The following is a 23,961-nucleotide window of genomic DNA, read 5'->3' as shown; positions in this document are numbered from 1 at the left end:
TCAACGCTCATCGGATGCCATTTGTTTCGTCTGCGCTGTAGAAACAAACTGGTTCAGCTGGTTTGTTACAGAAACAGAGACACAACAACTCTGGATAAGCTACAGCTGCAGTTCTGTGAAGTCGGGCTTTTTCTTTTCTTTTTGTTCGACACTTTGCTCTGTGAGATGTCGTTGTTTCCCTGGTTTTTTTTTGCTGCATTCTCTCTTTTGTTTTTGCATTTTCTGCTTCGCTGGGGTGTTTTATTGAAGGTTTTTCTGTTTCGTCGTTGTGTTTTGTGAAATCTTTCAGTCCGTTTTGTTTCTTTGTTGTGTTTTCTGTCGTGTTGTTGTGTTTTGTGCCTCTGGGCCACCGTACCTTTATGTTTTAAGTTTTAAGCTACAAAGAGCCTGCCGTCTTCTTCATGAAGCTCCCAGAAATACGGCACAAAAATGTACTTAAAGGCTTAAAAGTACTGATGTTTTGGAACAAATGATCGCGCAAATGTCTGCTCTACGAAGCTGTGGGATAACAGCAGCAGATAAAAGTAACTTAATGATTAAAGAATAAATATGTGGAAATAAAAGACTATATTTACATGAATGGTTTCTTTTAAAGTTTCCCTCATTGCTTTAACATGATAACTCCCATATTTCTGTGCCATCTGAATTATTACATGGATTTAATGCAAAAAGACGCACGTCTGATGCAGCTAAAAAGTGATGAAAAAGATTTGTGAAGCTGTCAAGGTCCTTAAAGGGAAAACAAATACTTTATTAAACACTTTCCAACACCTCCTCCCTGAATTAAAACTCTATGACGCATTTTTTTTTAATATAAAAGCGCAATAAACGCATTTAAAATAAGAAATCGAGCTTCTCAAAAACTGGAGCAGAAAAGTGATGAAGAATCGAATAATTCCTGCACGTAAACACCCAAACGGACCTGGTTTCTCTGCACAGATCCATCTGTTTCCATCTTTTAACACAGCTGAATTCTCAATAAAGCTGCTCTCATTCACATATTTTTCTTCTGTCAGAAACTGGAGGAAACCAGCGTTTCCAGGCTGTCGCTCTGCTCTAATAAGATCCCTGAAGTTGCTTTCTGTTTTAGTTATTGATGCCGTCTGAGTTTTTGTTTTTGTTGCTGTGCGTTTGGTGCCTCAGGGCCACCGTAGCTGCCTGGCTGCAGCTTGCGTGATATCTCGGTGAAGCTCCCAGAAAGACGGCAAACAGCACGGCCACAATCTGAGGTGATGAAATAACCCCGGATTCTGAGGCTGTGCCTGTAGAGAGATGCACCTAACCCGGTCCGAGGACTGCAGCGATACACTAATCTCACGATACGATACACGATATTCAGCCAACGATACAATTCGATATAATTACATACGATTCGATACGATACAATTCGATACGATTTGATACGATACGATACGATACAATACACGATATTCAGCCAACGATACGATACCCTTATATAATTTTCTGGGGGGAAAAAAGGGACAGCGTGATTTGACATGAATCGTCGCTGATTGGGCCGGTGGTCCGACCTTTGAACCGGAAGGAAAACACCGTCAGACCAACGTGAGAGCTGTGCACTTTATACAACATTTTTATGAAATAATTTATCACTGTTTTGTATAATGTGACCCCCTGGCATTGTATTGTATTACCTTAATGTTCTGTGTTTTCACTAATTGGAACGTCTGACTTTTCAATAAAGTTTGCTTTAAAAAAAAAAATAATAATAAATCGATCCTTTATCGGGAAACGAAATATCGGTATATATCGCAGCCCTACCCGGTCAAGAGGCGCAATGCATGTGCACGTGTACGTGCACCTACCTTGTCATCGGCGGTCTCTGCTGCCTCAGTGGTCCAGCTCGGCTCCGGCTCCGGCTCCGGCGGCGGCTGCTGCTGCTGCGGCTGCTCCTGCTGCTGCTGCTGCGGCTGCTGCTGACTTCCTGAAACAATGAAACGAAATGTGAGCGGAGCTTTGAAACGCCATTTTAAAATGGATCTGGGCCTATATATCTAACCCTAACCCTAGATGAGCCTTGTGACCCGGCGGACATGTGACTGACAGACGCACAGAAGCAGAAGAGCTTGGCTTTAATCAACCATTCAACCTTGGATGTGAAACCTGCTCCTCTTTTCCACTACAAACCACATAAATCATGCACGACTCACCTCGCTAAGTCCAATGATCATTAATAAGACCCATAATAGGCTACTGACCTCTCCTTTGAGAATTTGTCCACGTTTGTCATTGCTTGAAGTGTTCAGTTTGTGCTGTTTTGCTAATTTTATTTTTTTCATTATTTTTCTTTAAATTTATTTCTTTATTTTTTATATAGGCATTCTTATTTTTTGTGACTATTATTTATTTATTTTTTCTATTATCCTTATTTCTCTTGTATGTCCTACACGACTTGAAAAATACCTAATAAAAATACTGTGCAAAAAATAAATAAATAAATAAAAATAAATAAATTTTAAAAAAAATCAAGCACGACTTAAACAGCTTAAACATCCACTGCAAAAACCTCCAAACTTTTCCTTTAACTGTGAGAATATTTGAACATCTTCTTCTGTCAGAATTCAACAAAACAACCACGAGGGGAAAGTTAAACGCTATCCTTTACATCCAGTTCCTGATTAAAGTAACACTGATGCGTGGTTATTTTTGTACTCCAGAACACACATTAACACAATGTAAATGTTGTTGGATAATACACTTATCCCCCTTCTCTCGGTGTGTAAGCTATAAATAGCATCATTGGTTTTAAACCTACCCCGACCAGACGGGTTCAGTCTCAGCTAAGCCCCTGCAGCTGCGAGTTTCACCTTCAGAAATAAAACTTTTTACACAAACACGGGGCCATGCGTGATCGTCTGAGGTGGGTGAGCACCAGTTAATCAGCCCTGATCCATCCCAGTGAGCACAGTTAGCAGACACGTGGCTTTAAATTAGCCTGGGAGGGGGTAACGCACGAGGGCGACACGATGCTGTGGTCCACGGAGAGCAGCCGACTGCTCCGAGAAGCCGTTTTGTGACGGAAGGCGAGGAGCCAAACACGAAATGGCAGCATAAGTGCAGGGACGGTTTGGCAGAATGAAGCGGCCTGTCCCTGAAAAGCACAGATGATGCTGCATGTTCAGGCGGATCAGAAGGACCGAGGGGAGAGGCAGCCTGCAGGCGACCACATGAGCTGCTGCTCTTTTCATCCGATTCCAGATGTCACCCTGCTGCTCATTAACTCGTCGTCACACAGCCCCCTCCATGATGTGTGGGACAGAGTCACGTTTATCTTTGAGTGTAAAACTCGTTTTCAGCTGGATGTAAATCAGCCGACCGGCTCGGCCGTGTTTCAGCTCTGAGGAACTCTGTTTGGGATCATTATCCTGCTGCAGGATGAAGCTTTGGAGGCATTTACTGCTCCATCAGCAGTGAAGATCAGTAAGCCGGTACCTGTGGCAGCCACACCATAACACCCCCACCACCGTGCCTAACAGAGGAGCTGCTGTGCTTTGGATCTCGGGCTCTTCCTGTTGGCCTCCACACTTTCTTCCTGCCATCACTCTGATGCAGGTTCATCTGGGGCCGGTCTGTCCAGAACACCTTTTTACAGAACTCTGCAGCTCCTTTTAGGACCTTCTGGCAAACTGTGACGTGTCCATCCTGTTTCTGTGGCTAACTAGCGGTTAGCATGTAGCAGCGTAGCCTCGGGCTGTGTTCGAAACCGCATACTACATACTTGCAAACTGCATACTTCCATTCTACATACTGCATACTCATCGATCAGACAGTATGCAGAGCGTTTACCCACAATGCATTTCACTCCTGCCCGAGATTTCGCTTAAGCTCTAAACTCTGTATACTTTAGCAACATTTGAAACATTTTCAGGTGAGAAAGTAGTCGTTTAGATCCCCAACGTGTTGAAAACCTGACAAAATACCGGCTGTTTACAATTTTGTTCCCACGAATTCGGCGCTACTAAAGCTAGCCGCAGTGAGCAACGCACTTCCGGTTATTTTCACAAAATAAAATACCCGTTGCCTTTTATCATAGGGAAAGCCATTACGATACAATTGGTGCTTTTGTTTTGAAAACAGGAAGTGAACCTACCCTCGTTCTAGCTAGCTTGAAACTGCCGTTTTGACAGAAAATGACGATCGGCGACGTCACGTTACGTTGCATCTTGGGTAGTTTGAGTATGAGTAGTAACCTCATGATGCATACCCAACATTTCGGAGAATCTAGTATGCATCCGGGAACTTCTCGCTTACTCAAACTCGCATACTAACTCAGAAAGTTATGAGTAGGAGTAGTAGGAGTAGTATGCGGTTTCGAACACAGCCTCTGTGTTTCTGTGGCTAACTAGCGGTTAGCATGTAGCAGCGTAGCCTCTGTGTTTCTGTGGCTAACTAGCGGTTAGCATGTAGCAGCATAGCCTCTGTGTTTCTGTGGCTAACTAGAGGTTAGCATGTAGCAACGTAGCCTCTGTGTTTGTGCTCATGAAGTCTTCTGTGGACAGTCGTCTCTGACAGAGACACACCTGCCTCCTGAAGGCTGGTTCTGATCTGTTGGACGGGCCTTTGAGGATTCTTCTTCTGCCTTTCTCGGCCTTCCAGAGCATTCTTTCTTCTTCATGATCTTCCAGACAGCTGATGCTGGTGATCCTGAGGTTTGACCCACGTCTCTGATGGTTTTATTCTGGTTTTTCAGCCTCTAACAGCTTCTCTCCTCATGTTGAACAGAAACAGACATAATCCCAAACATTACGGAGCCTGAAATGAGGGGTGCTGTGGATAAAAAAAGGGTTGTAATTCCTACATGGTGGGCCTGAGATGTATGAAAATTACTCTAAATTAAAGTCTGGAACGTGAACTTTAATCAGGTCTGAACTGTTTGGTTTAGTTTAACTCTGAGGAGCAGATGTTTCATAGGTGTCTCATAACTATCGTCCTGATGAAGGGTTAAAAACAGACACGAAAAACAATCAGACAACACATGAGAAAACTTAAACGATGTGCGACTCAGCCAAGTTCTGATTAATTCATTACTCAGAGACCGCTCCGCAGCTCACAAGCATACGGCGATAATGAGATAGTAATGAATGATAATTATGTTTTTAATGACTGAAGCGTAAAACGGGAACGCATCAGCAGGTGGTGGGGTCTTCCCCCGCCTTCGCGGAGCACAAACAGGCGCTTTCACTGCACAATCAGCCACTTTTTCTGCTCACGGCCGCCGTCACAGAGCTACTTCAGCTGCTTCTGCACAACATAATGTGACATTTTTTGTCCTAGTGTCCTCACCGCCGCCGCCCCCTTATGCAACTCTAATCATCTTATCCGTCTAATTACTGCCCGAGTCACCGACCTAACCTCTAAACCTCTAAACCTCTTCACCACTCTTGGTGTTCAGATGTCCAGGCGTTTTACTCTTACTTCTTCCCTTCGAGGAAAGCTTTAAGGTGTGTGTGTTTGCTGCTGTACCTTGAGTCCAGGGGGGGCAGTGCCTGAGGTAGAAGCTGACCTCCGGCCTCCGGGCTCCCCACTGCTGAAGGAGATCCAGCAACAAGATGTCCTGAGGGAGCGCTCGCTCTGGAAAAAGACGGTGAGAACATGTTTGAAACAGATCCCGCTAATTAAAAAAAAAATTATTTTGTGTTTTTGCACAAAACTGCTTCTCATATACAGCTGTAAAAGAATGGAATGAACCCCCCCAACACATAAAGTCCTGCATAAACATCAAAGATTTCACCAAACAAATTAAAATGCACCTACTATTAAAAAATATATATATATTTTTTTTAATTTATTTATTTATTTTTTAATCAGGCTTCTTCAATACTTTTTTAAAAAGAAAATTAAATAAAATAAAATATTAATCAAAATGTATCACTCGGAAATGAACAAATTAAAATGATTAAAATAGACCCACTGATAATTAGGTTGTTTTTTTTTTTTTTTTTTAAATAAAGAAAGGAAAAAAATTGCACTCCTTACCCCATCCCCCTTTAAGGACTACGGATGGAAAATAGCACTCCTGCTAAATCCGATGTAACCATCTTGTTGCATGCTGTCCTTTAAATAAATTCATTCATTCATTAACTTCACGTTATTATGGTGCGTGTGATCGGACTGCAGGGGAGGAATATTCAGAATTCAGTTAATTATGTGGATTGCACAGCAACACCTCTGCTGGATACAACTGCAGAGCCTAAATCAGGGTTTTAGAATCATCTGGCTTCCTTTCATGGGATAAATCTGGTTATTCCAGCACCTCTTCATGCTTTTAGTATTTCAGTGACCTCTTTCCTGCTTTAATTGCGTTGTTTAATCCCACCGTGACACATTTATAGAGAATAAAAGGTGTTTAAACTGAAAAGAATAAGAAACAGACTAATTAAAACGGAGAGCTGGTTCACAAATAAATATCAGAACGAGAAAGCTGCAAGCAGCTGAATGCGGGACCGAGATGTGCGCAAGTTGGGGCATGCGCTGGACGTGGTAGTTGCGCAGCTCTGCCCACACGCACGATACCCTTTACTTACGTACGAGGTCGTCAGGGTGGACGTGTGTGCCAAGTTTCATGACTTTGCGACGATGATAAGGCTTTCAAATCACAAACGCCATCACACGATTTTCACCGCCTGGCCACGCCCACACCGTTCAGAGTTTGGAAAAGTTTCTCCATGATTTTTTAAGAGTAACCTGGCCAAGTTTGAAGTCTGTAGCATTAAATCTGTAGGACGAGTTCGATCATATGCAAGGCGTGGAATCGGGCAAAAATGGCACGAAAACTCCCTTTCCATCCAAAATGGCCGCCTTCCTGTGGACGTGGGACCATGGCGGCATGAGACTTTTTTGTGCGTCTGGGCATGATGAATGAGTGTACCGAATTTTGTCGTCCCACGCGAAACTAACCCCAATGCGGGGACCATTTTTAAGCATCATAGGGGCGCTACAGAGTCAATGAGCGACTCCCAAAAATATAAAGTTTAGATTCTTTCGTGTCGTCGACTGGCAGGTGGCGCTCGCAAAAGTTTTTGAGCACCTTTTGCAAAGAATAAGAAGAAGAAAGAAAGAAGAAGAAGAAGAAGAAGAAACCTTACAGATACATTAGGGTACACTAATTAGAAGCTTTACCATCGATATATATGACTTATACTGAGATTAAACATCAGAAAATATGACAAACTATAAAGAAGACTAATGCAGAACTTAGATTAGAATAGTTTGAAAATTGCACTTTATAGGCAGAAAAACCTTTTAAAAGCTCAGGGAAAGATACGGTTTGGGAATCTGGAGATGTGGGTTTAATTGATCTGTGTGTGGAAATAAAAAGAACGGTTAAAAGAGCTTTTCTTTGTCATCTTTTGCATATAATTGACTGAATTCACATGTACTGGTTGACTTTTTCCCTCGTCCTTCGTGTTGTTTTGAACCGATGCAAAAACAACTGGAACATTTTCATTTGACAGGAAGGTTCAGTCTGAATTATCACGCCGGTTCTGCCCCCGTTTGTGGTTTTCACGGACAGGTTCTGTTGGCTTCTTCACGCCGTGACCTTCAGTTCACAGCCGAGTGTGAAGCAGCCGGGATGAAATCCGAGGCCACGGTTCTCAAATAATGCATATGTGGCACATGTGATGCGGCTAAAAAGTGCTGAAAAAGATTTATGAAGCTGCCCAGACCCTTAAAGGGGAAATAAAAGAACTTTATTCAACACTTTGAAGTTAATTTTTCATTTTAATTTCCATTCTTTAAGGCTTCAAGGTTATAGAAATGTTACCTCATCTGGAAAAAAAATAAATACGGTAATCAAGCTTATCAAAACCCAACCAGATTATGTCGCTGAGGTGCATGTAAATACATGTGCATGTGCATGTGCATGTGCATGTGCAGGCTAAAGAAAACCCAGATGGGTCGTGGTGTCTTTTGTCTGATTGTAATACTAAAAGGAACATTTATGTAAAATAACAGGGTGGTTAGAATGTTTATTTAGGAAATGATCAGGATACTTTCAGGTGTCGACGTGACCACGAAACAGTCAAATTTTTATTAAAGCTTCAGAAAATGCGGGACATTTAAAATGCATCTAAACGTGTTAGTTTGACTGAAAACGTCTGCAGATGATGTAAACATCCTGCATGTAAACATTAAACTGGACTCAGATGGTCCCAGCTGCTCTGTTCAGGCTCCAGAGTTTAATCTTTTTACATCTTTTAGTAAAAAACAGTAAAGTTTACATTAATCCAGCTGAATTCCCATAAAGCTGCTCTCATTCACATATTTTTCTGTTTCTTTTGTCTGATACTGGGACTGAAAATCAGCATATTAAGACTACGAGTCAGCTCACTTAAAGCTTTTCCAGACTGTCGCTCTGCTCTAATAAAATAATATAACAAATAATAAATGTATTATATTATAATACAAAATAAAAATAATAAAACCTAATAAAATAAATACTAAAAAAACCTAATAATAAAATAATAATTATATAATATTATAATATAATAATTATATTCACCTCTAATAAAACCTCTTCAGATCTAGGCTAAAAACCTACTTTTTTAGGATTGCTTTTAATACCCAGTAGTATGATGACACTTTTATCTTATTTTATCTTATTTGTTTTTGTTGTATTTTATTGCTTTCACTGTTCTTTTATTGTTTTTATTTGTTTTTACTTATTTTTCTCTTTATTTATTACTTGCTGTAAAGCACTCTGGTACATCGTAAGGATTGTCTGTAAAGGGCTGTAGAAATAAAGTACATTTACAAGTTAAAGGACCAAGCTGGAACTGTAGCTCACTCTCTGTGCAAAGCAGGCGTCAAGTTTCCACAGCGCACATGTGGAATAAGGCTTTTAATCCAGGAAACCAAACTAGTCTGGAGGCTTGACTCGTAAAAACAGCCGGCGTTTTAAATGAAATCTGTAAAGCTCGGCTTGTGGGAGCTGCAGTATTTTTACAGTAAAAAACATCAATCAAACACGGCTTAGTGCATCCTGACACACACTAACCATGAAACCACTTGTGCCCTTGAGGAACGGCCTCTGGTCACACCCCAGCACTCTGACACAATAAATACCACCATTTATTGTGTCCTACTTTACCCTTATCACGGCCATTTATAGCCCGTCTGACCACAGATCCACACAAACACGCCGTGTTGTTCGTGGATCGCTGCTTGGACGGCTGCGATTGAGCGAATATGGGCCACGCTTTAATGGGGGGTGGTCGCTGTGGTCTATTCAAGCTTACAGTGTCACACGATATACAGGACGCACTCAGCGCTATATTGATTTCACAAGCTGTAGGTCTGGCTCTGTTTATAATTAGCTTTAGAGCAAGTGATGTAGGGCAGTTCACACTGCCATTATCCTGTCATATAATACCAGATTATGACCATGTTCACGGTCTGATCCTCAAAGGACCGTCTGCCTATAGTTATTATGTGAAGACTGGACTCTGGTGAAGGATGGATGGATGTGGAGATATGTTTCAAGCTACTGTAGCAACAGCAGAGCAACAGTGCTAACCATTAGCATCTTTACTGATGTCCAAAAGATCTGCTGGTGGGTGCATGTGTGGACCGTGTATCTTCTTTCCACTGCAGGCGACTGAACGAGCTGCTGCTCCACTTATTTTATTCCAGCCCTCACACCCTGCTGCTCATAAACTTATTATAGCTCTCCGGGCATATGAGGTGTGACAGTCCGGAAAACGAACTGGGAGAAAATCTGTTTAGCGCCTGCAGAACAGGTGCAGCTACGATAGGATTCTAGTAGAGACAGTAAAGAATCAAACAACCCAAAAAATGAGTGAGCCAAAAAAGAAAAAAGGAATTAAATTCTGCTTTTTATGGCTCAAAGGTGACATATTGTGTATATCAGGGCGTCTGAAGTCACCAGCAGGTGTAAAACTCCCCAAAGCACAACCCTGGTATTTATTTAGTTCCCCTTTGTTTGAAAGTTCCTCATCTAATGAGCCGTCGCTCCTTAAGTTGGCTCCGCCTCCTCTGCTAAGCCCCGCCCACTCACATCCACCCTGCTGGATGGATGAAGCCAGCTCCTGGTGGAAATGTTCTGCTGTCAGCTGCCCTGAGGAGCATGCATCTTCCATCCAGCAGCAGCCTCAGAGGATATCAGAGCCCAGTGGATTAACTCTATCTGAGGCTAATGTTCCAGCAGAGTTAGCTAAAGACTGTGGATGTGCAGCAGCCACTTTTCATCCCACTGTTTTAACAACTTGGTCCAGTTCAACGCTGGACTGAAGAAGCTGAGCCACAAAGAGGGATCAGTTCCAACTCTCAGAGCCTGAACTTCAGAGCAGGGAAATGGAAGCATCTGAGAAATAACTCCTCATGGTTTATTTATTGAGTTATTTTCTCCTTTAGCAGCAGCTAACGCTAACAGCTAAGCTAATGAAGGTGACGTACACCAGCTTCTAAGGAGTTATTGCTGTTATTTTCTCCTTTAGCAGCAGTTAACGCTAACAGCTAAGCTAATGAAGGTGACGTACACCAGCTTCTAAGGAGTTATTGAGTTATTTTCTCCTTTAGCAGCAGTTAACGCTAACAGCTTAGCTAATGAAGGTGACGTACACCAGCTTCTAAGGAGTTATTGAGTTATTTTCTCCTTTAGCAGCAGCTAACGCTAACAGCTTAGCTAATAAAGATGACGTACACCAGCTTCTTAAGGAGTTATTGCTGTTCCTTTAGCAGCAGCTAACGCTAACAGTTTAGCTAATGAAGATGACGTACACCAGCTTCTAAGGAGTTATTGCTGTTATTTTCTCCTTTAGCAGCAGCTAACGCTAACAGCTTAGCTAATGAAGGTGACGTACACCAGCTTCTAAGGAGTTATTGAGTTATTTTCTCCTTTAGCAGCAGCTAACGCTAACAGCTTAGCTAATAAAGATGACGTACACCAGCTTCTTAAGGAGTTATTGCTGTTCCTTTAGCAGCAGCTAACGCTAACAGTTTAGCTAATAAAGATGACGTACCCCAGCTTCTTAAGGAGTTATTGCTGTTCCTTTAGCAGCAGCTAACGCTAACAGTTTAGCTAATAAAGATGACGTACACCAGCTTCTTAAGGAGTTATTGCTGTTCCTTCAGCAGCAGCTAACGCTAACAGCTTAGCTAATAAAGATGACGTACACCAGCTTCGAAGGAGTTTTTGCTGTTCCTTTCTGAAAGATGAACATTATTGTTCCCACATTACTTTGTTAGCTGAAGCTTTCCAGCTGAACGGTTCCGTTCTGTAACTCATCAGCCTGCAGCTGTGTGGATAAGGTGTGTTTCCAACACAACACCGGTCCTCTCCTCACTCTCGCTGTGCTAACGTTACATTATCGGCATGTTTCTGATAAAGATGGAGGTCTCCCAGTAAAACTGTTTAATGAGGTTAATATATCCAAAGTGTTTAAACGCAGTAATTAACGGTACACATGCATTACTACGAGTTACGCTGCGTACATCTCCGGCTCCGGCTAGCATCTGCTGCTAGCTTACAGCTACACTGCTAAACCATTTCCCTCTGGGATCAACAGAGTAACTATCTGTATCTGTATGTAGAGCTGGAGTGTTTTTGGTCTGACTGCAGGAATATACAGATACATTCAGAAATGAACCCTTCACCAACATCCTGTTGGTTGAACCTCTCTGGGAGCTATTTGACTGAAACCAACATGCATTTTGACCAAAGCCTGTGTCATAGGTGATGAGTTATGAGATATTTTCATTCATCGTGTATTTGACCGCGATTGGACTCACCATTTCCATTCCACACTTCAGCCAGGTGACACTCCCCCTCGCCGGCCTCTTTGCAGTACTCGACCACGTCAACCACTCTGGTTGCTGGAGTAACTGGGACCTCAGTTAGCATCTGCTGGGTGTCGTTGAGGTAAACTGTCAGGATCACCTGTAAGCATGGAAAAGAACGGGTTAAATGTTGTAAATGGCTAGATGAACTAATTTAATGGATTAACTATGAAAGCCCATAGCCAGTCATACTATAACTGGTCCTAACTGACTTCTGTTTGAGCCTGTGACCACACAGTGTGGGCCAGTGTATAAAGACTACGATCAGTCAGCCTTTGGTTGACATATGATTGGGGCAAGGCGTAATCATCCATCTGACAAAGCAATGCACTGATCACAGCTCTAAGTTCGTCCATCCAGCCATCTGTTATCTTCTGCTTAGCCAAGGTTGGGTCCAGAATGGGCCCAAGAGGGAAACCTAGACATCCCTCTCTCCAGCTCCTCCTGGGGGATCCTGAGGCGCTCCCAGGTCAGATGGGATGTATAATCCCTCCAGAGAGTTCTGGTTCTGACCTGGGGCCTCCTCCCAGGAGGCATCCTAACCAGATGAACCACCTTTCTATGTGGAGGAGCAGCAGCTCTACTCCCAGCTCCCCGTGGATGGTGGAGCTCCTCCCCCCGGATGGTGGAGCTCCTCCCCCTGATGGTGGAGCTCCGCCCCCCGATGGTGCAGCTCCTCCCCCTATCTCTAAGGCTGAGCCCCGCCCCCCTCTGAAGGAAACTTATTTCAGCCGCTCGTATCCGCGACCTCCTTCTTTGGGTCTCTACCCAGATATTTGAGCACAGGTGAGGGTTGGAGCAAAGATGGAGCAGCAACCTGAAAGCTTCTCCTTCCGGCTCAGCTGCCTCTTCACCACAACGGACCGGAGCAGCACCCTCATCACTGCTGACGGAGCCCCGATCCGTCTGTCCATCTCTGACTCCAACTCACCATCACTGAGAACCAGATCCAGAGATACTGAGACTCATGCCCGACCCAGAACCGTGGCCTCAGATCTGGAAGAGCCGACTTTCATCCCGGCTGTGAAATGAAGGTAATGAAGAAGCCAACAGAACCACATCATCTGCATAAAGCAGAGCTGTAACCCTGAGGTTCCCAAACCAGACGCCCTCCTCCCCCCGACTACAGCTGCGAATCCTGTCCATGAAACTACTAACAGGATCGGTGACGAGGGAAAGCCCTGGTGGAGTCCAACACACAGCTCTTACTCTGGGTACCTTCATATAAAATTCCTCAAAGGAACAATCTCAAAGTCCACAAACACATGTAGACTGGATGCTCAAACCCCCACGATCCCCTCAGTAACTCTGCGAGGGTGAAGATCTGATCCACTGAGAAAAGCTCACTGTTCCTGCTGAATCTGAGGTTTGATTGGCTCCACATATAAAAGTTCATCCAAGTCTTCAGCTGGTTTATTTAGACAAACAGTGTAAATCACAGGTTTCTTTAGCTTTAATGTGTTCATTTAGAATAGAATAGAAAAATACTTTATTCATCCCCCAATGGGGTAAATTCAAATTAGTCAAGTAGCTCAAAAAAATTATAAATATTTACAATGATTGTATATTAAAGCAATACAATGTAATTTCTCAAAAAGCCCACTCTGGAGCTCCCCCTACAGGCTTGGAGGTAATGTACGGTTACACTGTCGTAAATACAACACCCTTTCACTTTCACTTTTGTTGACGAACCGGCGAGGAGTCAGAAGGTGCAAGCTATGTCGACCGAGAAGGTAAGAGTAATCAAATGTACCTGGGAGCGTGAGAGGGGTCTATTTGTTTTTGCGGTAGGTGTGCCAGAAAGCAAGTCAAAGTACTTCCGCTCAGCTCCCGGGCCGCCACCGGGCCGCCACCGGGCCGCCACCGGGCCGCCACCGGGCCGCCACCGGTCCGCCACCGGGCCGCCACCGGGCCGCCACCGGGCCGCCACCGGGCCGCCACCGGGCCGCCACCGGGCCGCCACCGGGCCGCTCCAGCAAAGTTACATAGCGCAGTTTTTCCAATTCAGACCCCCGAAGGGCATAGGAGACAGGCCAATCGTAATATTAAAACTCATTCTAGCCGCACAATTTTTTTCAAGCTGTTATTTTAAGGTAGAAATGTTACATAGTATTGCTTTAACAACAACAATAACAACAATAATAATACCAATTCTAGTAAAAATACTACAACTAACTAATAATAATAATAATAATAAATGACTAAATGAACAAATAAAAAAAATAAAATAAATCAATTTGAGAAGAACTCAGCAGTCACTGTTAAAAAGCCTTATGGCTGTGGGAACAAAGGACTTTTAAATTGTAACTGTAACATTAAATCTCAAATATTATCATTAACATATCTGTAAAAAGTTAAATTTGGGTCGAAATAACTCATCATAACATCATCTCCCCTCAATTCTGCAGCCAAAAGATTAAAATAGCAATCAGAATAGGACATCATGTGTCATCGCCAGTGATGTCACTGCCAATGTCAGCGGTGATGTCATGTCAGATCATCAGCAGCTGAAAGATAAATTTGGGGTAATCTGGGATAGGAGCGCACAGTCACACCAAAGCACACACACAACACTCGGATACATTTCAAATTTCAGTGTTTTTTCTTCCTGCAGTTGGTGCACACAAAACAGGATGTGCACGCGCGATACATAGCGCACGGTAATCCACGGTACTCTGCACACCTGTCCCAGATCATGTGAAGTAATCTGTGGTAGCATACAGACCGGCCGAGCAGGGACACATCCTCTAAAGCTTGGATTAGACACACACACGGAGGCGAGCGCATAAACTCTGAAATCCTGCAAACACAACTCCACAAATCATTTAAAGTCGGCTAATCGTGGCCTCGCAGGGACTGAAATGTTTAATGTGGTCAAAAAAAAAACATTTGTCACTACAGGAATGTTGACCGAGATGTTTTATGTCCTTCAGTGGTTTTCTCATTTAAAGAAGACATCAGAAACATCAGGAACCTCTGGCTGAATGTCGAACACTTGAGCAGGTACAGTCGTTTTAACTGTTAAACAAGCAGATTAAACGCCTTCCTTTTGCCTGTAATAACGCGTTTCCCCTCGGTGCTGTGGGGTCTACAGCTGGCCACCACCTCCCAGGAGACGAGCCTATTACTGCGACCACATCAAGGGACGATGTTAACTGTATCCTGCAGGATGCGTTGGATCAAAGTTTCCGATAATCACAAGAGATCATTTTCTGAGATAAGTGGGTTGGTTTATTATCTCTTAACGGGAGCTTGGATGTGGAGCCCACACAGCAGCACAGAGACTGAGCTGCCCGCCGTCTTTGGGCTCTAAAACACCAAACTGACCAATCGGCGGCAACAAGAGGCCGCCCAGATGTTGGGGCTCATCCTGTCGCCAACAGCAAATGTACTGGTTGAAAACGCAGAACGAGTCAATCTGCATAAAACAAGACTAAAGACTTACGATGAGATTAAACATTTTTGAGTTTGTCATAACTCCAAGATGGGAGAAAAACAGCCTGGACCGGGTTCAATGACCGCCTTAAAACAGCCTGGACCGGGTTCGATGACCGCCTTAAAACAGCCTGGACTGGGTTCGATGACCGCCTAAAAACATCCTGGACCGGGTTCTATGACCGCCTTAAAACATCCTGGACCGGGTTCTATGACCGCCTTAAAACAGCCTGGACCGGGTTCTATGACCGCCTTAAAACAGCCTGGACTAGGTTCGATGACCGCCCCAAAACAGCCTGGACCGGGTTCTATGACCGCCTTAAAACAGCCTGGACCGGGTTCGATGACCGCCCCAAAACAGCCTGGACCGGGTTCTATGACCGCCTTAAAACATCCTGGACTGGGTTCGATGACCGCCCTTAAAACATCCTGGACTGGGTTCTATGACCGCCTTAAAACATCCTGGACTGGGTTCTATGACCGCCCTAAAACAGCATGGACCGGGTTCTATGACCGCCTTAAAACATCCTGGACCGGGTTCGATGACCGCCTTAAAACAGCCTGGACCGGGTTCGATGACCGCCCTTAAACAGCATGGACCGGGTTCGATGACCGCCCCAAAACAGCCTGGACCGGGTTCTATGACCGCCTTAAAACATCCTGGACTGGGTTCGATGACCGCCCTAAACAGCCTGGACCGGGTTCTATGACCGCCTTAAAACATCCTGGACCGGGTTCGATGACCGCCTTAAAACAGCCTGGACCGGGTTCTATGACCGCCTTAAAACAGCCTGGACCGGGTTCTATGACCGCCTTAAAACATCCTGGACTGGGTTCGATGACCGCCCCAAAACAGCATGGACCGGGTTCTATGACCGCCTTAAAACATCCTGGACCGGGTTCGATGACCGCCTTAAAACAGCCTGGACCGGGTTCGATGACCGCCCTTAAACAGCATGGACCGGGTTCGATGACCGCCCCAAAACAGCCTGGACCGGGTTCTATGACCGCCTTAAAACAGCCTGGACCGGGTTCGATGACCGCCCTAAACAGCCTGGACCGGGTTCGATGACCGCCCTAAAACAGCCTGGACCGGGTTCTATGACCGCCTTAAAACATCCTGGACTGGGTTCGATGACCGCCCTTAAAACATCCTGGACTGGGTTCTATGACCGCCTTAAAACATCCTGGACTGGGTTCTATGACCGCCCTAAAACAGCATGGACCGGGTTCTATGACCGCCTTAAAACATCCTGGACCGGGTTCGATGACCGCCTTAAAACAGCCTGGACCGGGTTCGATGACCGCCCTTAAACAGCATGGACCGGGTTCGATGACCGCCCCAAAACAGCCTGGACCGGGTTCTATGACCGCCTTAAAACATCCTGGACTGGGTTCTATGACCGCCTTAAAACAGCATGGACCGGGTTCGATGACCGCCCCAAAACAGCCTGGACCGGGTTCGATGACCGCCTTAAAACATCCTGGACCGGGTTCGATGACCGCCCTTAAACAGCCTGGACCGGGTTCGATGACCGCCCTAAAACAGCCTGGACCGGGTTCTATGACCGCCCTAAAACATCCTGGACCGGGTTCGATGACCGCCCTAAAACAGCCTGGACCGGGTTCTATGACCGCCCTAAAACAGCCTGGACCGGGTTCGATGACCGCCCTAAAACAGCCTGGACCGGGTTCTATGACCGCCCTAAAACAGCCTGGACCGGGTTCGATGACCGCCCTAAAACAGCCTGGACCGGGTTCGATGACCGCCTTAAAACAGCCTGGACCGGGTTCTATGACCGCCCTAAAACAGCCTGGACCGTGTTCTATGACCGCCCTAAAACAGCCTGGACCGTGTTCTATGACCGCCCTAAAACAGCATGGACCGGGTTCTATGACCGCCCTAAAACAGCCTGGACCGGGTTCTATGACCGCCCTAAAACAACCTGGACCCGGTTCTATGACCACCTTAAAACAGCATGGACCGGGTTCTATGACCACCTTAAAACAGCATGGACCAGGTTCTATGACCGCCTTAAAACAGCATGGACCGGGTTCGATGACCGCCCTAAAACAGCCTGGACCGGGTTCTATGACCGCCCTAAAACAGCCTGGACCGGGTTCTATGACCCCCCTAAAACAGCATGGACCGGGTTCGATGACCGCCCTAAAACAGCCTGGACCCGGTTCTATGACCGCCCTAAAACAGCATGGACCAGGTTCTATGACCGCCCTAAAACAGCCTGGACCGGGTTCTATGACCGCCCTAAAACAGCCTGGACCTGGTTCGATGACCGCCCTAAACAGCCTGGACCGGGTTCGATGACCGCCCTAAAACAGCATGGACCGGGTTCTATGACCGCCCTAAAACAGCCTGGACCGGGTTCTATGACCGCCCTAAAACAGCCTGGACCGGGTTCTATGACCGCCCTAAAACAACCTGGACCGGGTTCTATGACCGCCCTAAAACAGCCTGGACCGGGTTCGATGACCGCCCTAAAACAGCCTGGCCTGAAACCACTTGAAACATCGTGTCGTGCGTGACCAACTTCAGAGAAACAAACTAAAACCAAACGCATTTGTATTTGCCCGTTTTCCGTCCTTGCAGCATGACTCGGTGTCTGCTCGGGTTTTCTGGTGCAGCCACCTGAACATCTTTGCTAAGCTCACAGAGAGCAAAACCTTGTTTTCCACTTCTTTCGTGACATCTTGCATTCCACTTCTGATTAAAGATGATATGAGTTATCACGAGTCGACACAAACAGTGGAAAGCTTTTTCTCCTCCGAGCATCCCCCGACATCGTACTTATTTACACTGAAGCACACACGTTTTTAATGTTTTCAGCTGACGAAAATCATGATAAATGTTTAATTTACAGCCAATAAATATTTAACTGCACATCCATATTTCCTCTTCCTTCGTCTTAGATTTACTTACTTTGGCTGCTTAATCGTTTCAATAAGATATTTTAGTTTGATTTTACAGCTACTTTTAAAACAGCCTTAAGGTGATTTTTTTATTATTTTTTTTATTTAGTCATTATTATTAGTTAGTAGTAGTATTTTTTATTAGAATTGGTGTTATTATTGTTGTTGTTAATATACAATCATTGTAAATATTAATAATTATTTCAGCATACTGACTCATTTGAATTCCCTCATTGGGGGATGAATAAAGTATTTTTCTATTCTTCTTCTATTTCTACTCCTGAGTAAGATAATGCTTTAAAACATATAAACACAACGAGATTCTTGGTGGACAGTAACTCTGGCACATGCAGGAGAAATCGACTCGTTTCTGGCTGTTCATCGTAGTTTAAAGACATCTTTGGAGTCCCTGGTTAGAGGAACTTCTTGCTCTTCTTACACAGACCACATTTTATGCTCGTACGACTTCTTTTTGAGGCGTTTCCAGTTATGACATCATGAGAACTAATCGCCATCACTCCTCCTGCTATCAGGCTGCTGAACGTTCTGGACATGCATCACCCGTCTCTAACGTCCTGTACCGTAGCTGGCAGCTTGTTTTCGTTTGTGATGTACTCCATTGTTCTTTCGACTCTTTATTCCAACACGGAGACGTTATCTCAATCTTAACTTACAGTTCTTAACTGTTAGCTGTGTTCTTCTTCTTCATGGAACAAATAACACATCAGAGTTATTTAAAAATGTATTAATTATGCTGTCAATGTACAACCTCAGTTCCAAACATGTTGGGACGCTATGAAAAATGTAAATAAAGCCATTTTTTTCAAATCAAAACAAATGATATAAGTCAGACATTTGATCATTTCATGAAAAATATGAGCTCGTCTTTAATCTGATGGCAGCAACACGTCTCAGAAAAGTTGGGACAGGAGCAACAAAAGGCTGGAAAAGTAAGTGCTGCCAATAAAAAACAGCTGGAGGAAGATGTTGAAACTAATGAGGTTAATAAGCAACAGCTCAGTAATGTGATTGGGTATAAAAAGAGCACCTTAGAGAGGCAGAGTCTCATCTACAGAACATAAAATGACCCAAAGATTCAGAGAATCTGGAGACATCTCTGTGACCTTCAGGCAGCTCTGCATTAAAAACAGACCTGATTCTGTCCTGGAAATCCCTGCCTGGCCTCAGGAATAGTTCCAGGAATCATCGTCTGAACGTAGCTCAGCGTAACATCCACAGATGCAGGTTAGAGCTCCATCAGGCGGAGAAGAAGCCACATGTGAACATGACCCAGGAACACTTCTCTGGACCAAAGCTTAGAGCCTCTGGAACTGGAAACCTGCACATCTGGAAAGGCTCCATCAAAGCTGAAAGGTTTAAACAGGTGTCAGAGCAACATCTGCTCCCTTCTTCAGGGAAGGTCTTGCATATTTCAGCAGGACAAAGTTAAACCTCATCCTGAGTCCGGCTGCTGGACTGAGCTGCCTGCAGTCCAGATGTTTCACCACCTGAAAACATCTAAATACAACGAAGACGAGCCAGGAATCCTCCATCAGACAGGAATGGGACAACATTCCTCTGCCAAAGGTCCAGCAGCTGGGCTCCTCAGTTCCAGATGTTTACAGATGTTGTTAAAAGAAAAAACCTGTCCCAATATTTATGATACCTGTTGCTGCATCAGATTCAAAGACGAGCTGATGTTTTTCAACATTTGACACATTTTCTGTTTTTATTGAGAGTAAAATTTTGATTTCGAAGATTTTCAAATAATTTAAATCCGTTTTTATTCGTGTTTTACATTTTGAATTTTTTTAAAATTAATTAATTATTATTATTTATTTATTTATTTATTATTACTATTATTATTATTATTATTATAAATCTGGATCTTAGCACTGATCTGAAAAAGGAGACACATGTCTGTGTCTACATTCTTTACATTTGTTTTTAATTTAATCTGCATTTTACTTTTTTTTTTTCATTTATTTAATTTTAATTTATTAATTATTATTATTTTTTATTTTATTTATTTATTTGTTAAATCGGGGTCGTAGCACTGATCTGAAAAAGGAGACACAGATAAGTCTGTACTGATGATTTAAAGCAACACCAGAAAGTTTGTGAACCCTTTAAGTACACAGACTCACTCTAAACAAATACTTATTCTTTATTTGTGAAATATGGAGACTATCTTATACTCTCTCAGATTTGTTTAAATAAATACAACAATAGTTCAATGACTTAACTAAGTTAACAACGAAGTTAACGGTGACGTCACTGAGCACATCTCCACTCATAAAAACGCTCAACAGGCAGATAAAGTCACGCGTTCACACTTGTTACGAGTGGCGACAGCTCGTTTGTGTCAGACAGATTCAGACTCAGAGGCTCTGGGCTGTGCTTCCTGAAATGCTTCTGGTGCCGAACGGAGCCACTCCGGCTATTTAAAGCATTAAAGAGGGAAAAAAGAGACCGTCAGAGATAGAAAGAGTGAAAGTGGGAGCGGGCCCGGGCCATCAGTGCTCGTGTTATCGGCAACTTGGAGGCATTTCAGCCCAGCTTTGAGGCTTTCTCGTTACAGAAATGACCTTTGCTGCTTCGTTAATTTGGCCATTAGTGAGTCCATCCTTCTTCTTCTGCGTTTCCCGGCTCACTCACCCATGTTTTGCTCTTCCTGCTCTTCAGCTTCTTCTTTGGCTTCCTGCAGTTTCTGGGATTGAGGTTCTTGGACAGAACCACCAGCCGCTCCAGCACCGGCCCGAAAAAACGTCTCATTGGAAAACCGTCCACTCAAAAAAGGCCCACACGGAGGTGTGCGCGCACGTGTGTGCGCACGTGTGCATGTGTGCGTTTGACCCGAGAGTCTGAAGGGTAATTAGTGGCGTTCTGGGGAGAAAGTGGCGTCTTTGTAGGTGAGAGTGTGTTTAAAGAGCGAGTGTGTGGGCGTTCACCAAATATAAGAGTGTGTCCGGGGGAGGGAGGGAGGGAGGGGAGGGAGTCGGCTTTCAGTCAATGTGAGGAGGTGGAGAGAGGGTGAGGATGATGGGAGATAAGAGGGGGAAGAAGACACTTTTCATGCCCGTCAACAGGAGAAAAGTTAAACCCTTTAATCAAATGTTTCTGCTGCTCGATTAAGACCAAAGTTTGAATAAAACGTCAGGATTTTATCTTCAGGTTGTGGGTGTAATTCTTCATTCAGAGACCCCGTGTCATCTTTCCACCGCGATTTAAAGGGACAGTTCGCCTCTTTTGACATGAAGCTGTGTAACATCCCATATCAGCAACATCATTTCTGAACATCTTCTTACCCCCTGCTGCGTCCTGTGAGCAGAGTTCCAGCCTCTTTTTGGTGCTGATGAAGGTAGTCCGGCTAGTTGGCTGGGGTTTAAAAAATAAAGCGTCTTGCTTCTCAGAACAATATGCGTTCAACAGAGTAATACATTTGCATCACAGAATCGTTCTCCAGGAAAATGTCAGACCTCACAATCGCTTGGCCCCATTTTCTCTCCCTTCGTATCAAAAGAGGCGAACTATCCCTTTAAAACCAACTGCTGCAGAACGTGTCCTTCTAGATATAAACTGTTTACATCTCTGAAAGTGTTTATCTGTTATATCTGAAAGTCCAGCTGGCTGAAACGGGAACCCGTCCGGCTGGTCGTCGGGGTAACGATGAAACACATCTTTACCCGTTGCTCTCGTTTGTGTTTCATCAGGCAGATCTACACTCTTCCAGAGCTTATTAAACACAGTTTGGCCCCAAAAAAATACTCCTAAATCAATTCAATTCAATTAATTTGATCAGAGAAAATAGCATCAAAGCATCAGAAAAGACCAGAAACTGGCGGATAATCTGAATTATATCAGTCCTTTGGCCCGACTCACTTCCCGATCGTTTGCTCTGTGATCAGCTGAACCGACGGGTCTCAGAACAGCGCCAGACGCTCCAAACCTCAGACTTTTTTTAAAGCCTGAATGCTTTAAAGCCACTAGAGCCGAAGCTCCAGCAGCTTCTGCTGTAAACTTCCCTGAATGGAGACGATAAGCTGAAATCAAACTTCTTTCACTGCAAATTCTATTAAAGTATTTAACCCGATTTAAAACAACTTAATTTCTGAAAAGGGACATTTTTGTCCCCTTTTAAAACGACCTAAAAACATCATATGTTAATATTTTTTTCCTCTTTTTTTCCCGTAGATCTTTTATTCCACTTCAGTCCTGATCATAACCACCGAATTTTCAATAATTTTCAAAAATTTAACCCTTTAAATACTGGTTTATATGATGTAAACGACAATTTCTGTAAAAAAACAAAAATAAAAACACTAAAACTGCTGTATTTTCAATGTATGCAGTGCAAAGTGAAATATTCTATGGGGGATTGTTAGGTCTGGGATATGTCATTGATGAGCTACAACATCAGTTTTTACAGCTTTTTAGTTTTTCTGCAATGGCAGATTACAGAAACGGCTCCCATAGACATCCATTATAATGAATAACAAACCGGTAACAAAACAAACTGAAAACATTAAACACTTCTTTCTGAACTAAGAAATCAGCGTATCGCGTCAATCTGAACACGTCTGTATTGTTTGTTCTGTGTGGACCGAGGCCGTCCAGCAGCTGCAGGACAGAGATTAGAGGCTACGCTGATACAGAGCCGCATCACAGCCGCATCACAGCACAGCCGCATCACAGCACAGCCGCATCACAGCCGCATCACAGCACAGCCGCATCACAGCCGCATCACAGCACAGCCGCATCACAGCCGCATCACAGCACAGCCGCATCACGGCCACATCACAGCACAGCCGCATCACAGCCGCATCACAGCACAGTCGCATCACAGCCGCATCACGGCACAGCCGCATCACAGCCGCATCACGGCACAGCCGCATCACGGCCACATCACAGCACAGCCGCATCACAGCACAGCCGCATCACAGCACAGCCGCATCACAGCACAGCCGCATCACGGCCACATCACAGCACAGCCGCATCACAGCACAGCCGCATCACAGCACAGCCGCATCACAGCACAGCCGCATCACAGCACAGCCGCATCACAGCACGGCCGCATCACAGCTGCATCACAGCACAGCCGCATCACAGCACAGCCGCATCACAGCACAGCCGCAGCACAGCACAGCCGCATCACGGCACAGCCGCATCACGGCACGGCCACATCACAGCACAGCCGCATCACAGCACAGCCGCATCACAGCACAGCCGCATCACAGCACAGCCGCATCACAGCACAGCCGCATCACAGCACAGCCGCCTCAAAGCACAGCCGCATCACATCACAGCCGCATCACAGCACAGCCGCATCACAGCACAGCCGCATCACGGCTGCATCACAGCACAGCCGCATCACAGCCGCATCACGGCCGCATCACAGCCGCATCACGGCCGCATCACAGCACAGCCGCATCACAGCAAAGTCGCATCACAGCCGCATCACGGCCACATCACAGCACAGCCGCATCACAGCCGCATCACGGCCGCATCACAGCACAGCCGCATCACAGCCGCATCACAGCACAGCCGCATCACAGCTGCATCACAGCACAGCCGCAGCACAGCACAGCCGCATCACAGCACAGCCGCATCACAGCACAGCCGCATCACAGCACAGCCGCATCACGGCACGGCCGCATCACAGCACAGCCGCATCACAGCCGCATCACAGCACAGCCGCATCACGGCCACATCACAGCCGCATCACGGCCGCATCACAGCACAGCCGCATCACAGCACAGCCGCATCACAGCCGCATCACAT

General features: G+C 44.8%; 2 protein-coding genes across 2 annotated transcripts in view; both read right to left on the bottom strand.

Moving 5' to 3' along the window:
• Window positions 1-1,880, bottom strand: part of LOC142402499 (apoptosis-stimulating of p53 protein 1-like) — a 51,936-nt gene extending 50,056 nt beyond the window's left edge. Inside the window, exon 1 of the mRNA XM_075488027.1 lies at window positions 1,824-1,880. The gene's annotated coding sequence lies outside the window, so the exon portion shown is untranslated. The remainder of the gene's footprint in view (window positions 1-1,823) is intronic.
• On the bottom strand, window positions 1,087-21,116 carry LOC142366652 (uncharacterized). The gene is made up of 5 exons (XM_075448611.1): window positions 20,839-21,116; window positions 11,770-11,917; window positions 5,482-5,589; window positions 1,824-1,942; window positions 1,087-1,224 (listed from the first exon to the last, which is right to left on the bottom strand). Exons 1-5 carry the CDS (start codon window positions 20,953-20,955, stop codon window positions 1,087-1,089), a joined length of 630 nt encoding a protein of 209 aa, XP_075304726.1. The 5' UTR covers window positions 20,956-21,116.
• Between the last annotated feature and the right edge of the window lie 2,845 nt (window positions 21,117-23,961).

The sequence above is a fragment of the Odontesthes bonariensis genome, chromosome 17 (assembly GCF_027942865.1).
Source record: "Odontesthes bonariensis isolate fOdoBon6 chromosome 17, fOdoBon6.hap1, whole genome shotgun sequence".
Classification (NCBI taxonomy): Eukaryota; Metazoa; Chordata; class Actinopteri; order Atheriniformes; family Atherinopsidae; genus Odontesthes; species Odontesthes bonariensis.
The sequence above is the reverse complement of the archived record's forward strand: the minus strand, read 5'-3'. Positions and strand labels throughout refer to the sequence as shown.

What these genes read in the sequence shown, in the direction of transcription:
- LOC142366652 (XM_075448611.1), bottom strand. Translation starts at nt 20,955, where the DNA reads ATGAGACGTTTTTTCGGGCCGGTGCTGGAGCGGCTGGTGGTTCTGTCC. An exon ending in TGAAGTGTGGAATGGAAATG is followed by an intron (nt 5,590 to 11,769) that starts GTGAGTCCAATC and finishes GTCTTTTTCCAG; the next exon opens with AGCGAGCGCTCCCTCAGGAC. An exon ending in CAGAGACCGCCGATGACAAG is followed by an intron (nt 1,225 to 1,823) that starts GTAGGTGCACGT and finishes TCATCACCTCAG; the next exon opens with ATTGTGGCCGTGCTGTTTGC.